This window comes from Haliotis cracherodii, unplaced genomic scaffold, assembly GCF_022045235.1.
Source record: "Haliotis cracherodii isolate W230 unplaced genomic scaffold, xgHalCrac1.p SCAF_6, whole genome shotgun sequence".
Taxonomy (NCBI): domain Eukaryota; kingdom Metazoa; phylum Mollusca; class Gastropoda; order Lepetellida; family Haliotidae; genus Haliotis; species Haliotis cracherodii.
Window position 1 is genome coordinate 54,485,376 of NW_027266319.1, and position 13,761 is coordinate 54,499,136.

General features: G+C 41.0%; 1 protein-coding gene across 1 annotated transcript; it reads left to right on the top strand.

Moving 5' to 3' along the window:
* Positions 1-3,364: 3,364 nt before the first annotated feature.
* Positions 3,365-12,667, top strand: LOC139446145 (uncharacterized). Its single transcript, XM_071227444.1, has 3 exons — positions 3,365-3,425; positions 7,750-7,989; positions 12,432-12,667. Exons 1-3 carry the CDS (start codon positions 3,365-3,367, stop codon positions 12,665-12,667), a joined length of 537 nt encoding a protein of 178 aa, XP_071083545.1.
* The last annotated feature ends 1,094 nt before the right edge of the window (positions 12,668-13,761 follow it).

A 13,761-nucleotide genomic window follows, 5' to 3' on the forward strand; every position in this document is an offset into this window, starting at 1 on the left:
TGTGTTGTACATTGTGTTGTGTATGTTGTGTTGTAATTGTATCTTGTTTTAGTTTGGTGTCTTGTGTGTGTTGTATTTGCATGAGGGGCGATGGAGTAGTGGTCAAAGCGTTCGCTCTTCACGCCGAAGACCCGTGTTCGATTCCCAACATGGGTACAATGTGTTAAACCTATTTCTGGTGTCCCCCGCCGTAATAATGCAGGACTATTGCTAAAACTCGGCGTAAAACTATAATCACTCACTCACTATTTGTATGTTGTGTTGTGTGTGTGGAATATGTATGGTGACATGCTGACCCGAGCTAAATGTTGCACGCGTGGCCCAGTCGTCTAAGGGTTGCGTCAGAAACCTATGATTATGGATTCGAATCCCGGTTCGCCCCAATTATGTTTCTAGGTTTGTCAGCACCATACCCGTGCTTGTGGGTACCACCAAAGTGGTAAACCTGCATCACTTTGAGCTTTCCTCCCACACTGAGCTGACACACAGCGATACAGCTGTAATACTGTTAAAAGCGGCGTTAAACCCAACTCGCTCACTCACCTGGAAAGCAGTCTTCACTTCTATTTGTTTAAATTTGTTTCCTGATTGCCGATGGTGCGTAACATCAAATTTTTAAGTCTAAATCCGAACCCATAAACGATCCAACGCTCGATTAGTTTCAAATTATTTTCTGAAAACGACGGGAGCGGAGAGCGATATAACATATTCATTTGACATACTAATAACAACATAATATTGGTATTGGTCTGTCATTGCAAGACGGACAATTTAGACTATTAAGTATGTTTTTTAAAACGTTTACACCCCCACCCCCACCTCCACCCCCCACCCCCACCCCCGATCTTCAGAGCGGATGAAACTAGGTACACGGCGACTGGATGAATGTAGGGCCTAGTTTATTTTGTACCCAAAACAAAATTGTACCCAAAATACTTTGTGATTTTGTACCCATGAAAGCTAAACTAAACCTATATGATTATATTTATTTTTTCATGTTTATTGCAAATAAAATATTTCATCAAGTTAGGTATATTAGGGGCGGTCGGGCAGCTTGGTGGTTAAAGCGTTCGCTCGTCACGCCGAAGACCCGGGTTCGATTCACCACATTGGTACAATGTGTGAAGCCCATTTCTGGTGTCCCTCGCCGTGATATTGCTGGAATATTACTAAAAGCTGCCTAAAACCATACTCACTCATTCACTCACTCACTCACTCATAATATGACTAACTGTACTTGGCCCTTTATTGAAGTCAACCCACACTGGCACAACTCAAATTGGTTATTTGATTGTGATAGATAAGTGACATCTTGTCACTGAAGAAGAGGCCAGTTAAATTGGAAAACCCTTAGTGTCTGTTGTTTACGAACCAAACGCAGGTAGACGGCTCCTAAAAGTAGTAACAAATTCTGAAACATATGGACAACTCAGAAATATTCTTGTTTCATGATGGCAAGGGCACTTTTATACACACCAACTGAGGAACTTGTGACGCACCACCTGATGAAATGTGATACTGTGATTGCAAACATGGAAAAACAAGTTTGCAGCAGTACATGTATTAGCAAAACACACCACATTAAAAACTCTGAACAGCTTTAAATAATTAAACATTAACAAATTTATCATCATACCGCTATCATGGCGGTCTATATATTTATGGAATAATTTTTAAAATGCTCCTTGAAATTGTCCTAAAACCATGCTAGAATCTATAAATGTATTATAAAAGGAAAACGTCTTCACCTATCCCAAATTTAAAGTGAAAACTGAAAATATGTACGGTATATGTTTTATTGATAAGTACATCACGCCCTTGCGTTTGTCCTTACATATTCAGCAAGGCACGAATGTTATTTTGAAACACGTTTTGTCACACCCATTTTCGAGCACCTGTTGTGGAGGGTGATCATTGCCGATCGACAATATCCACAGGCGTATTGCGTGGAACACAAATATTATTGTGAAAACAAAATCATCAGCGTGTTCATCGCAGATACATGAATCATATCCCTTTAAGATCGTTATGTGCGTGTGTGTGTGTGCGTGCGTGTGTCCGTAAGTGCGTGTACTATAGGATCCTTACAACACATGGGTAGTTAATACATGTTTATCCCTGCACATAAAACATATACCTTTTGTTCAGATAACCAACCACATGTGCATGTCCGACGCCGCCGGGCACGATGACAGGTATGACACCCTGGTATGCCAGTCCAAGTGGCAATGTACAGGGCCATGTAAAATCGTGGACAATTAACATGAATAAATAATGTCAAAACAAAACAAACAAAAAAAATGACAGGCAATCCTAATACATACCAGAATCTCCAGTAAATACCGGACCGCCTCCGTGATCTAGTGGAAAGAGTCTCTACCATTGGATCCAAATACTTCGCCCTTTTCATAAAGATGTTTATAACGAATCATTTGAGTAAAATGATTTGGCGTTAAACAATATTCTTGCATTACCTATTAAAGGTTTTTACTTGAAACAAATATCAAACCTTGTTCTTATTCTTATATTCATTCTTAATAATCCTCAATATATAGATTATATTTATTAGACGACATATTATTCCACACAAGTCGTCTAATCCTTATAATGCAAAGTTTTAACATACACCAGAAATTGCAGATAACCACGTGCGCATTTCCCACATCTAAATATACCCTGACATTTAAATCCTATTCAAAGAATGAGAGGTATTACACAAGTACCACAAGCTGCTGCCCAATAGAAGTTACAGCCCTGTGAAGGTGAGTTCATATCCATTTTGTATACCAGGCCGCGTAAAAATAATCAATGTTACTTGAAAGTTAGGAGGGGGGGGGGGGTGGGGGGGGGGGGATATTATATTTTTGTATCTGTTATTTCATTCCAAGAAAATCATTGACAAACGAAAAACGTTTGTGTTCATTTTATCGATAGCAGAGGTAAATAATACTTCACATAACTATGGAAAATTCTATTTTATTCTTTACTAGATTTCAGCCCCATTACTTTTGTCGTGCTGAGAAATCGTTTGAAACTTCTTTAAATCTAAATATTATTCCTTATATAAAGCATACCAGAACAATAATATTTGATAGGTTAATACTTTTGTATTCATACTTTTAACTTCAGTAACTAACTTATTAACAACTGGGACATTGGGACATTAAAATACACCCCAAACGTTCATTTACTAGTAAATTAATAGAAAATACTAATTTGTTATTATATTAAAAGAAAGCTTTCTGTAACCCCAATCTGTTTAAGATACAACAAATGACATGTCGTTTTATCCAAACCAGATCAGCTTTAACATGTTAATGCATTAGCTTTCTTGTAGACGGTTTGGAATCTGATCTACAGTCCCATGATGTGTGAATGTTGCGTGTTGTGCTGGCTGCTGTTGCTGCTGACCGCCCTGGAATCATGTGAGCAGGCTTCTCTGTTCTAATGATGTTGTGTTGCATTTTGATGTTGCGTTGTATTTGTATGTTGTGAGGTTTTGTGTTCGTGTTGCATTTGTATTTATGTGTTGTGTGCGTTGTTTTATTTGTGTATGTTGTATTGTGTGTGATGTGTTGTAATATGTGTATGTTGTATTTGTATGTTTTTTCTCTGTTTGTTGTATTTATGTGTTGTGTTGTATTTGTAAGTTGTGTTTTGTGTATGTTGTATTTGCAATGTTGTGTCAGAGTTGTATTTGTGTTGTGTTGTGTGGGTTGTACTTGTATGTGTTGTGTATTTAGTGTTTCATTTGTGTGTTTTGTATGTTCTGTGTTTGTATGTTGAGTAAATATTGTATTTGAATGTTGTATTTGTACGTTGTGTTGTGTGTGTGAGTGTTTGTATGTTGAGTAAATATTGTATTTGAATGTTGTATTTGTACGTTGTGTTGTGTGTGTGAGTGAGTTAAGATTTTAAGTCACATCGGCAATATTTCCGTCATATCGTGTCTAAAATCACATTAGAGATTGATAATACATAAATTAAGAATATAACCTGTCGACAAAGGGCAGTAAAAACAAGTAGATTATCACAGATAGAGGTTTAAAAACTAGTATGTAACCATAAGTTTTGACTATTCATCACAATACAATATAAAAGTGGGATTTTTTATCACCAGCAACCAAAGGCAGGCCACCATACTGGTGATCTTTGCTACCTGCGTGGACCCCAGCAGGATTTGCACTATCCCTTTAGTCACTGGTCATCATTGACAGGGTTTAGCCGGAGATTAAGACAAGTATTCTAGGATTAAAACACTGGTGGACATAAAAAAACTTTGATAAACGTGGGCTTACATATCCTCTCAGGGGCACAATAATTGTATGCTACTTCAACCCCCGTCGAATGAAACAGCCACTAACAATCTCAGTTTAATAACCATATACTACCAATTCATAAAATATATAACTTTCTACATCAAAATTTATCAATTAATTTCTATTTCTTTTAAAAAACTGATGATTAAATGAGCATTTATTTGACAAAAAAACATCTTTTATAGATGACACTTTGAAATGTTTATTTCTTGTGATGGAAAAATCAATACAGTCAAGCAAGACATGGCCCTGATCCCATCACCACTTGGAATTTGAAACTTCTTTCACTAAATCAAGTGCCTTCAGACTTCTTTAAATAGTTTATATGCGGTAGAAAAGTCAACTGATGATAAAAAATAATACAAAGGAACTTGGCCTCCTTTACAAGTTTAATAGGAGTTCCATCCAAAACTAAATCAGGGTCCTTATGGGGTTTCCATTTTCACAAAAATGAATGCAGTTGGTCTTGGATTTGAAAACGTAAAACCATTTTTAAGTAACCATTCACGAATTGTATTTTGGGGAGTTTTATTTTTCATGCTGTTTTTTGGTATTTTTGGAACGCAGGGACATTGTTGGAGGATGTTGGATGGATATTGTGTTCTGTATGTTGTACTGGGTGTGTGTGTTGTTTGGATGTTGTATTGTATGTGTATGTTGTGTTGTGTGTTGTATTCGTATATTGTGTTCTGTATGTTGTACTTGGTGTGCTGTGCTGTTTGGATGTTGTATTGTATGCGTATGTTGTGGTGTGTGTTGTATTCGTATATTGTGTTCTGTATGTTGTACTGGGTGTGCTGTGCTGTTTGGATGTTGTATTGTATGTGTATGTTGTGTTGTGTGTTGTATTCGTATATTGTGTTCTATATGTTGTACTGGGTGTGCTGTGTTGTGTGGATGTTGTATTGTATGTGTATGTTGTGTTGTGTGTTGTATTCGTATATTGTGTTCTGTATGTTGTACTTGGTGTGCTGTGTTGTTTGGATGTTGTATTGTATGTGTATGTTGTGTTGTGTGTTGTATTCGTATATTGTGTTCAGTATGTTGTACTGGGTGTGCTGTGTTGTTTGGATGTTGTATTGTATGTGTATGTTGTGTTGTGTGTTGTATTCGTATATTGTGTTCTCTATGTTGTACTGGGTGTGCTGTGTTGTTTGGATATTGTATTGTATGTGTATGTTTTGTTATTGTATGTTGTCATGTGTATGGTGTTGTATTTATATGTTATGAGTTTAATTGTGTATGTTGTGTTTGTATGTTGTGTTGAGTGGTATGTGTGTCGTTTTAATATATCTTCAGCAACCCATACTTACCGTAAAAAGGCGACTATGCTTGTCGAAAGGGGCGACTAACGGGATCGGGTGGTCAGGCTCGCTGACTTGGTTCATGCATGTCATCGATCCCAATTGCGTGGATAGATGCTTATAATTTAATTCACTGGATTGTCTGGTCCAGACTCGATTATTTACGGATTGCCGTCACATAGCTGGAGTATTGCTTAGTGCGGCGTTAAACAACCAACCAACCAAAGTGGATTATGCCCATTTAAGTCGGCCAAATGATACATGGCTTGGGGAGATGGTCATACTGCGCCTGAACATATAAAAGACACAACATTAAAAAACGTTGGTTGGTTGGTTGGATTGTTGTTCAACGCCGCACTCAGCAATATTCCAGCTATATGCCGGCAGTCTGTCAATAATCGACTCTGGACCAGACGATTAATATTATGAGCATCGATCCACGCAATTGTTGGTTGGTTGGTTTGTTGGTTTACGCCGCACTCAGCAATATTCCAGGTATATGACGGCGGTCTGTAAATAAGCGAGCCTGACCACCTGATCCCGTTAGTCGCCTTTTACGACAAGCATAGTCGCCTTTTACGGCAAGCATGGGTTGCTGAAGACCTATTCTACCTCGGATCTTCACGGGTCCCACGCAATTGGGATTGATGACATGCATGAACCAAGTCAGCGAGCCTGACCACCCGATCCTATTAGTCGCATTTTACGACCAAGCATGGGTTGCTGAAGACCTATTCTACCCCGGAATCTTCACGGGTCAGAGAGTGTTGCGTGCAGGAGCGTTGTTTGGCGAAAGTAAGAGTAGATATATGGTGAGAGGGATGCAGTGAGGAGAGATGGTCGTTGGTGTACAGGAGATAGGAGGGGAGAAAAGAGATAGGTAGAGGAGAGTCCAGTGTGATTGGTGGTACTGGATAGAAAGAATTCAGCGTCCTCTTTCTCAAAATATGCTGAACAGCATTGAAAACGCACCAGCAATAAATCTTGAAATATTACTAAAACAACTTGAGCAATGACCGATTTTAATTAGAACAGACATAGACGGATTATTCAGAAAGACGACAAAGGAAACAGGAATACCACACAGTAATTACATTTACGTCATCAGTGTAAGGAAGACACATAGGGTTAAAATGAAAAGTCAATATCTGGTATGTCCGCCATTGGCAGCAACACAGGCCATGCAACGTCTTCTCATTGATCAAATAAGTCTGCGAATAGTGTTCTGGGGCATTCCACTCTTGACGTAGTGTATCTTCAAGTTCTCTCAGGTTCTGTACTTGCAGACGACGTGAGAGGCGTTGACCCAGGTAATCCCATAGATGTTCAATTGGCGATAGATCGGGTGACAGAGCTGGCCATGGAAGCAGAGGCACATTATTGTTCGCAAGGTACTGTGTTGAAACACGTGCTGTGTGCGCTCTTGCATTATCTTGCTGGAAGGTGTGCATATCCTGGTGCTGATGAAAGAATGGGATGACGTGATTTGCCAATATGTTATTCCTGTAGTAAAGGGCATTAACTCTTCCACAACAAACAAGGAGCTCTGTGCGATGGTTATGGCTGATGCCGCCCCATACCATGACACTCCACCTGACGTGGTGTAGTTACACGACGTTGACCCGGACGTGGTCGATGTCTGGTGGTTCTTGTCTGCGGGTATCTGCTCAGTAGCCTGAGGACTGTTGAATGATGGCATTGAAACCGTTGTGCAACGACTCTACTTGACGTACCAACTTGAAGCATGCCCAAGGCACGTTCACGTTCCTCTGCTGTTAATCTTGGCGTTTCTTGTGTCAGTACCCTTTACGTCTGCAGCAACAAGTGATGTGGCTTTTAAAAGTCTTTTATAGCCCTATTCTGCATGCTTCCCGTGAAACAAAACACGTTTTCCATGATGTGCACGCAATTTGTTGTGTTTTGGTGATGTCGCTCACACAAAAATTAGGAATGTGTTTTGACGAGCTGTTCTTCTTCATGCTTCGTCCAGAACATCGTATATTACTCATTCACTTTTATATTTTCATATGACTTAAGCCCAGATAAAAATACATCCATTTTCATGGTGGTGCGTTTTCAATGTTGTTCAGTATAGTATTTAACCTGTCGCTTCACACTGATTCCAGCATCAGCATTAATTGCACCAAGCGACGTGAACCCCATTTGCATGACAACGACAGAGACGCTCATCGCCCACCCAACTAAGTGTGCCCAGTACTACAACTGTAGGGAGGCCGCCATGAAACACTACTGGGAGAAGAACCTACAGGAATGTCCCTACCTACAGTTGTACAACCCTGGAACACAGAGATGTGAGCACTACACCATGGTCACGTGTGGCAGCAGAACAGAGCCCGTGTGGAAATGTAAGTATCCCATGATGCGGCTCTTGTGGTCAGAAACCAAGAGCATGGACATATATACAGTAACAAATAACATAATTACCCATAGGGTTAGAAATAATCAAATTCATAAGTATCGTATATGCTTTAGTCACATATCATTCCATGTGCAATAAATTGTAGATGATTGATTGAAAGGCAACCTTGCCCCCATACCCCAGTGACGAGGATGACGGACTACTTGTTTTATTATACTTTAAATATCATTAGCTGTACACAACGTGGCAAAGGTAAAAACGATCGAAAATCAAAAGTTAAAAAAAAAACTTTATCCAGAACGAACAGTGTGCCAAACAACATGTGGTGGTCAAGCAAACATTAATATCATGTACTGGCACCTCTGACCAAGATGCACGCTCTATGACGCCTCTGCATCCCGAAAATAAGCATCCCAATTTGACGTTGGGGTGTTTTTGCCATTTTTTTATCAAAGCGTTCTCAATGTTACAAAGCATGGCAACCTAGCATATACTCGACGTCCAATCGGATTCACGTCAGGAGATAATGCTGGCCACTCCATACGGGAATATCAGGATATCAGCTGAACCGATTGGAGACGATACAGAAAAGAGCTGCCCGAATAGTGACAAGAACAAAGCTTGGATCACATATCTCCCCCATCTTGAATTGATTACATTGGATACAAATCCGCGAGCATTGATTTTGAAATCCCCCCCCCCCCCAAAAAAAAAAACTCTTGTCTACCAGTCTCTTCATAAACACTGGCCCTGCCTAACTTCAAGAAATGTTGTCTGACCAAAATACAAACTGAAATTCTTCACTCATGCTGGTGCCTCTATGGAACTCTTCGCTTCAGCCTCAAAAGTTCCCCTTGTATGACTGTGGATAAGTTTGGATTCAAATCGTACCTTTTCAAACGCAGCAACCGAATATGTATATATTTTAATAACTTACTGTTACCTCTCTGTTGAATATATGTACATATGCTCTAGTGGCGCATTGAGGATGTTCCTCGGTGGTGGGGAATTTTCCGTTTTAGAAATGGCCTTTTTATTATTATTATGTACAGGTTACAAAACAAAATGCAGCAAAGAGGGTTTTGGTGACCCTGGCACAGTCAGGCTGGTTAGGCTCATCCTCAACACAGGGCCCTTGCCCCCCCAACACACAGCCCAGGAAGCCTAGTTGAACCGGCCCAGAACTTTTAGCAGAATGTGAAGACCCCTAACACTGCAGCCAACTGCATTACAAAGATTGTCAGAAGGGTCGTATTCCTTTCAGCAAACCCGGGTACTCTCCCAATGTCAGTCAACAGATAGGGAGGTACCAAACATAGGCACCGAGAACAATTAGTCGCACAACTTGGGATGCAATCGTGACATTTCAAAAGCGAGGTCTGCATGTTTGCCATGTTTTTCCTTTATCTTGTCAATCACTCCACTGTCAAAAAGGACAGAAAATTCAATAATATAAATGATTTCATTGGATTTATCAAATTTAAAAGGACAAGATTGGGTTTGTTGGCATTGACAGGTCTGAGGCTTAATTGGGGCTATTCCAAAGAATTTTGTATTTATCATTTTCCAAGACTCGCTCGACATATCATGGGTCGTACTATGGATGGACCTCTGTGTCGTAAATACAAGCATGGTGAAGATGTTAAAATAATATTCGAGCCACACCATTATGTGGCTAAGATAATGTATTTAACACAAAGCTGGACATCAACTAACAATGTGTTGGACAGTCTCATTAAATTCATTGCATAATCTACATTTCATATTTACATTTTGATGAAAAATCACACACTGACGGTTTCGAGTGGGAAGTGACTGGTTTTGAGCAGCAAACAGAAAGCCTTCTGTTTCACTTTTCAGGCCAGCTGACTTCATCCAAACGAAGGACTCTGCATGGTTGCTGTCCTCCTCAAAACTGAGCCTGGGCTGATCTGATATGGCACTTTGCTTACTTGACACTCATTTCGGTACCGTCCGGCACTAAAGAACCATCAAGAAAATCAACAATGACATTGAGATTATGTCCCACATCCTTGGCTCGTTAAAGGAAACTGTGAAATGCCTTGTTTTCATCATGAGTCTTGACATGCTTCACAAGAGCATCATCAGACAAGAAAATGTGTGCAAAAGTGCACAGTACAATTCTACCATGAAACCCTCCAAGTCAAGCAAAGCATGCCCTCCCATTATGATTGGTAAATATAAGCGATTGAGGAGAGAGCGAGGATCGTGGGATCTATTAACTGACAGTGTCATGAACCTGAATTTCTTGTTTCATCGCATCAACAACACCAAATGAATACAAAATGATGGGTACAGCATAAGTATTTGTGGCTTTCACTTTATTGTGAGCGTTCTGCTCTGAACTCCAGATTTTCTACATTTGAACTCTGCCCGAAGTTTTTCCTTGATAAGTTTGTCCCTAACCTGTATCCCTAAATACATAAAGGCCTCCCTCTTCAGCCTTGCCACATTTCAAGTATTTGTGGCTTTCACTTTATTGTGAGCGTTCTTCTCTGAATTCCAATGAGACAATGAGAATATGTGATTTTAGTGTGGATCCCCCATTGGCAATATGTTCAAGGTCATCCATGTAAAGGTTAGTGAGTGAGTGAGTTGGGTTTAACGCCGCTTTTAATAGTATTCAAGTTATATCGTGGCGTGTCAGCTTTTATTAATGTGGGAGGAAAGCCCGAAGTGATGCAGGCCTCAGACGTTTACCACTTCGGTGAAACCAACGAGCACGGGTATGGTGCTGGCAAACCTTGAAACATAATCGGGGGCGAACCGAGATTCGAACACACAATCATATGTTTTTGGCGTGCCCAGGGGACGCAACCTGTAGACGACTGGGCCACCCGTGCCCCCCATTTAAAGGAGGTGAGTAAGTATTAGTAATGCTATCTCTGTACCTCTGCCTTGCACAACAATGAGGTCTGTTTGAGCATTCAAGCTGGTGACACCCCAGATCAAGGACCCACAGTCACACATCGTGCTCCACAACTGCACCGTCAATGTTATGTTCACAGTGGCCGTCGATAAACAGGTATCCAGTCATCATTGAACGAGAACTTGAAACAGGTCTCTTCCGAAAAGAGTACTTTTGAGCACCTGTGATGCCTCCATTGCAGATTCTGTCTGGCCCCTCGCAGCCTCTTCTGTCTGTGGCGAGGCCTGAGAAAGGGGCTGTGTTTGGGTCGGAGTGCATGCCATCGTGCATGCATGCCGCGCAGGTGCTGATAAACAAGTACCTGTTGCCATGTTGACATATGACAATAGCGAATCTGGTCGTGCTTGATGACATTTTCAATGCCCATTTTTTAAATCAATATAGAAAACCCTCCGCCACCCCTCCAAGATTTTGACAAGTGTCTGACGACCATATTCTGAACTTGTGAAAAGATAATCAAAACAAAGATGCATCGAACAAAATCAAATTCCAAAAATACCAAAAATAGCGCTAGAGAGCATGGAATACAAAACAAGTGCTTAATGGTGGCAATGCCCCGACTCATATCAAGCAGATGTGGCATAAGAACATCCAAAGTGTGAATAATTGTTCTACAGTTCGGAGCACACCATAGCAATTACATTTTGACCAGCAGATCTACACGCGTTGTTAGGATGGATGGAGTGCCTCGACCACGGATTCCACTGCATCAGTCATGATACAATCAAATGCTTTGTCACTTACATCTGTCAGCAAAACAACCAAATCCCTATCGACTGACATCATTCACATTATATTCTCCAGACCAGTTTATAGAGGTGTATTTCACATTAACACATTGGCTCTCGTAATGAAGTACACACTAACTCTGCCTCCCAGGGGGCCAGTGAGGAAATATCGAAGAATCCAACATTCCCTCAGTGACTCGTTCTATGACTAATAGAGCAGTTGATTTTCTTGTTGACAATATATTGACAACCTATTTTCAGAAACCTATGCCAGAAACCTATGATCGAATCCCGGTTCGTCCCGATTATGTTTCTAGGTATATCAGCACCATACCCGTGCTCGTGGGTTTTACCAGAAGTGGTAAACTTCTGAGACCTGCGTCACTTCGGGCTTTCCTCCCACATTAAGCTGACAAGCCGCGATATAACTTGAATACTGTTAAAAGCGGCGTTAAACCCAACTCACTCACTCACTCACTCATTCAAACACTGACCTGGCTATAAGTTTACCACATCCGTGACCCACTCTCCGAGTCCACGTACCTTAAGACACAAGTTTGACACTTGTTTCGTGAACATCGTATAATTATCACTTTTTAATAACATTTAATTACTGGCTAGTTTGCCAAGGCTAGTCAGCCACTTGATGATGTCTGTTAATTTACATACCATTAATTTAGAGTTTTAAAAAGGGATCCATAACCAACTTCTTTCTTTTGCGTGATATGATATTTATATATATGTTTCCAGGTGAGTATGCCCAGCACGCGTGTGGCGACGGGATGGGCTGTGGGACACCGTGTTACGTCCTCAACCCCAGCTGCAAGAACCTCCCCGACGGCCTCTACGCCAATAAATGGCTGACGAATTCTCCTTTATACATTATGTGCGTTAATCAGCGACTGATCTACACTGGGATGTGCCCTGGATATGGAACGGCGGCACCTGCCTTTGACGCAGTGTTGCGTACCTGCAGACGTTCGTAAAAAAAACTTTTGTTAAAAATCACAATGAACAATTGAAGGGTTTACAAACAATGCATATATTTGTCGAGGGGTAACCTTGTCTATGAGCTATCCTCAGGAGAAATACATTTACAAGAATAAACGTACGCCCTGGGTGTAGATTTGCCCATGCCACCAGGTGGAGTAAAATATGTTACCTCTGGGTTAAAAATACCCTAGTGCACAAATATATCAAGTAAACAATATCTGACCTGGGAAAACTGAACTTTTTCATCAATGTCTTTTTCCTGTGGTGAAGTGCGTTGTTGGGTTGAGGGGAGAAAAGTCGAATAAAAGGGTTCGACGAGGAGTGTTGGTCGTCACCGGTAAGAGGGTTTACATATATTGGTGGAGAGAAGGGTGCGGTGTAGTGTGTTCAGCAGAGGTTAGAGAAAGGGTAGGTAGATAGAGGGTCGGTGTATTTGTCAAAACTGGTAACAAGGGACAGAGTGGACTTTAGACTCCAACATGTAACAAACTAAATTTTAACCTGTGAATTCAAATTAATTCCTGCATTTATTAAATGCAGTCGCAAGCGAAGTGAACCCCATTTGCTTGACGAAGAGGCTGCCGCTGATTCCCCACCCAACTGAATGTGCCCAGTACTACAACTGTACCACACCCGCCATGAAACACTACTGGGAGGCTAACCTACAGGAATGTCCCTACCCGCAGTTGTACGACCCTGGAACACAGAGATGTGAACACTACAGCAAGGTCCAGTGCGGCAACAGAACAGAGCCCCTGGGGAAGTGTAAGTGTCCTTGACTTCCACTCCTCGAGAGCATGGACAAATTACCCTTCGACAGTTACACTGTTATAAAACTAGACTTTGATATAGGCCAGTGGACACTTGTCTCGGGAAGATCGCCAACTTACTACAATTAGAGGACCGTAAAATTGATCTGTCTAAATGTTTCTCTAAATGAAAAAAATAGCGGCATCTGAAATATGTCTGTTTCCAGGTGAGTATCTCGTGGGAAGGGACTCTGGGACGTCATGTTTTGCCAACAACCCCAGCTGCAGGAACCTCCCTGACGGCCTGAACGCGTACGAACATTGCCCCAACTCTCCAA

What these genes read in the sequence shown, in the direction of transcription:
- LOC139446145 (XM_071227444.1), top strand. Translation starts at nt 3,365, where the DNA reads ATGATGTGTGAATGTTGCGTGTTGTGCTGGCTGCTGTTGCTGCTGACC. An exon ending in GCTGACCGCCCTGGAATCAT is followed by an intron (nt 3,426 to 7,749) that starts GTGAGCAGGCTT and finishes CACTGATTCCAG; the next exon opens with CATCAGCATTAATTGCACCA. An exon ending in AACAGAGCCCGTGTGGAAAT is followed by an intron (nt 7,990 to 12,431) that starts GTAAGTATCCCA and finishes ATATGTTTCCAG; the next exon opens with GTGAGTATGCCCAGCACGCG.